Source organism: Petaurus breviceps, unplaced genomic scaffold (assembly GCF_028583685.1).
Source record: "Petaurus breviceps papuanus isolate PSGF00001 unplaced genomic scaffold, PetGlider_PUasm1.0 173, whole genome shotgun sequence".
Lineage (NCBI taxonomy): Eukaryota > Metazoa > Chordata > Mammalia > Diprotodontia > Petauridae > Petaurus > Petaurus breviceps.
Genome location: NW_027185759.1, coordinates 1,063,328 through 1,065,128, shown reverse-complemented (window position 1 = coordinate 1,065,128; position 1,801 = coordinate 1,063,328). Strand labels below are relative to the sequence as shown.

The 1,801-nt window shown below is 57.6% G+C and overlaps 1 protein-coding gene across 1 annotated transcript in view; it reads right to left on the bottom strand.

The window, feature by feature from the left end:
- P2RX1 (purinergic receptor P2X 1) overlaps positions 1-1,458 on the bottom strand; it is a 20,709-nt gene extending 19,251 nt beyond the window's left edge. The window contains exon 1 of the mRNA XM_069083680.1: positions 1,221-1,458. Within this exon, the coding sequence (XP_068939781.1) occupies positions 1,221-1,357 (137 nt within the window). The 5' untranslated portion in view covers positions 1,358-1,458. The remainder of the gene's footprint in view (positions 1-1,220) is intronic.
- Between the last annotated feature and the right edge of the window lie 343 nt (positions 1,459-1,801).

The following is a 1,801-nucleotide window of genomic DNA, read 5'->3' as shown; positions in this document are numbered from 1 at the left end:
GATACCTACAGATACACTCTCACACACAACCACATTCATACTCACACTCACACATACTCACAACACACCTATACACATACCCACACACGCTCACACTCACACACCTAAACAAGCCCACATTCACACTCACACACACACCCACACACCTCTACACACAGACAGTTACACAACACACATACCCACACACACTCACACACCCACATTCACACTCACAGATATCTGCACACACACTCTCACACATACTCACATTCATACTCACACACACTCAAACACACTCACACACACCTATACACATACCCACTCACACGTACACACACCTACATTAACACTCACAGATACACACACTCACATACCTACATACACACTCACACACACTCACCTACACACATACTTACACACACCCACACTCACACCTACACACATGGCTGTTGAGAATCCCATGAGATCTTGGAAAGCCTCATCCAAAGGTCAGTTGTTAGCATCACTACGGCCGTCAGCTCAGTCTAACAACTGCTAAGTTGAATTGACCAGTCAGTTGGGTCACAAGGGCCAAAGCTGGGTGGAGGCAGCAGGCCCAGCCCAAGGAGAGCCCCCCAGCACCATCTGTCACTATTGCTAACCCCTTAGCTACCAGATGGCACAGATAGTGCCAGCTGGCCCCTGACGGGCACAGAAGGGGGGGCCAGCCGGGGCCATCTGAGCTAAACTTTGCTGACCTCCCATCTTGATGAGGAAGGCCAGACCCTGCTCCCAGGCCTCCCCATCAGGAAGCTCTAGGCTAGGTCTGAAACAGCCACGGCCCCCCTGGCTTCCTCTCCTCCTGCTCAGGACCAGCAAAGAGCCGGCCTAGACAGGCACCAGCCCCATGAGCGCCCCACTTCTGGGCCCAGCCAACAACAGGCCAGCAGCAGTGCTGTAAGCCGAGGACCCCAAAGGCCTTGGCTGGCAAGGTCTGAGGAGTGAAGGAAGCCCTGTGCTAGCCAGAGGGGACCTCCATCAAGCTCAAGGCTTGGTGCAGGGAGACACAGCAGCCTTCCTCTGCTTCCTAGTTTGTGCTATGAGGGAGCTGGACCAGGCTCCTTCCCGGCTTAGCCATCCCAGGTCATTCTCTGAGGACAGAGCTGTCGCTTCCCCCAGGGGAGGGATGGTGGCCAGGAGAAGGTCATGTCCTCTGGTCTGGGGGAGCAGGGTAAGGAGGGCTTGGGGCCCCTGGTCCTTACCCTATTACGTAGATGAGGACCGCCAGCTGGGTGAAGCGGAAGAGGACCCCCACCTTCTTGTTACGCACCAGCACCATGCGAGGGGTGTCATATTCAAAGAAGAAGGCTGACAACTTGGTCCCGATCCGCCCCTGCATGTTGGCCTGGTGGGGGTGCAGCCCAAGGGAGCCTCGGGGGGCCCTGTGCCAGCTTGTGTCCCCTCCTTGCGCAGGCCAGGACTGAGGGACAAATGTAGGCAGCCTGTGGCTTTGTCAGTTTGTCGAACAAATAAATTTCCATCTATAGGCACAGGGGGTGGAGCCGGTGGAGAGGGGGGTGTTATGGGGGGGGGGGGGGGGGGCCTCCCAGGCCCTGCCGGAGCAGCTGAGCCCGGCTGGGGCCCCTTGGCGGCCGGAAGGCTGGGCTGTCAGACACAGGAAAAGCTCAGTGGACTTTGCAGCTGGGGTCAGATAAGCCTGACCCAAGAACAGGAACATCTGGGGGCAGAGGCCCAGCCTCCACAAGCCCAAGAGCCCGATGCCAGCCAGCCAGCACCAGCCTCTCCCCTGGGAGCTGCTGTCCCGACCCTGGCCAAGCCAGCT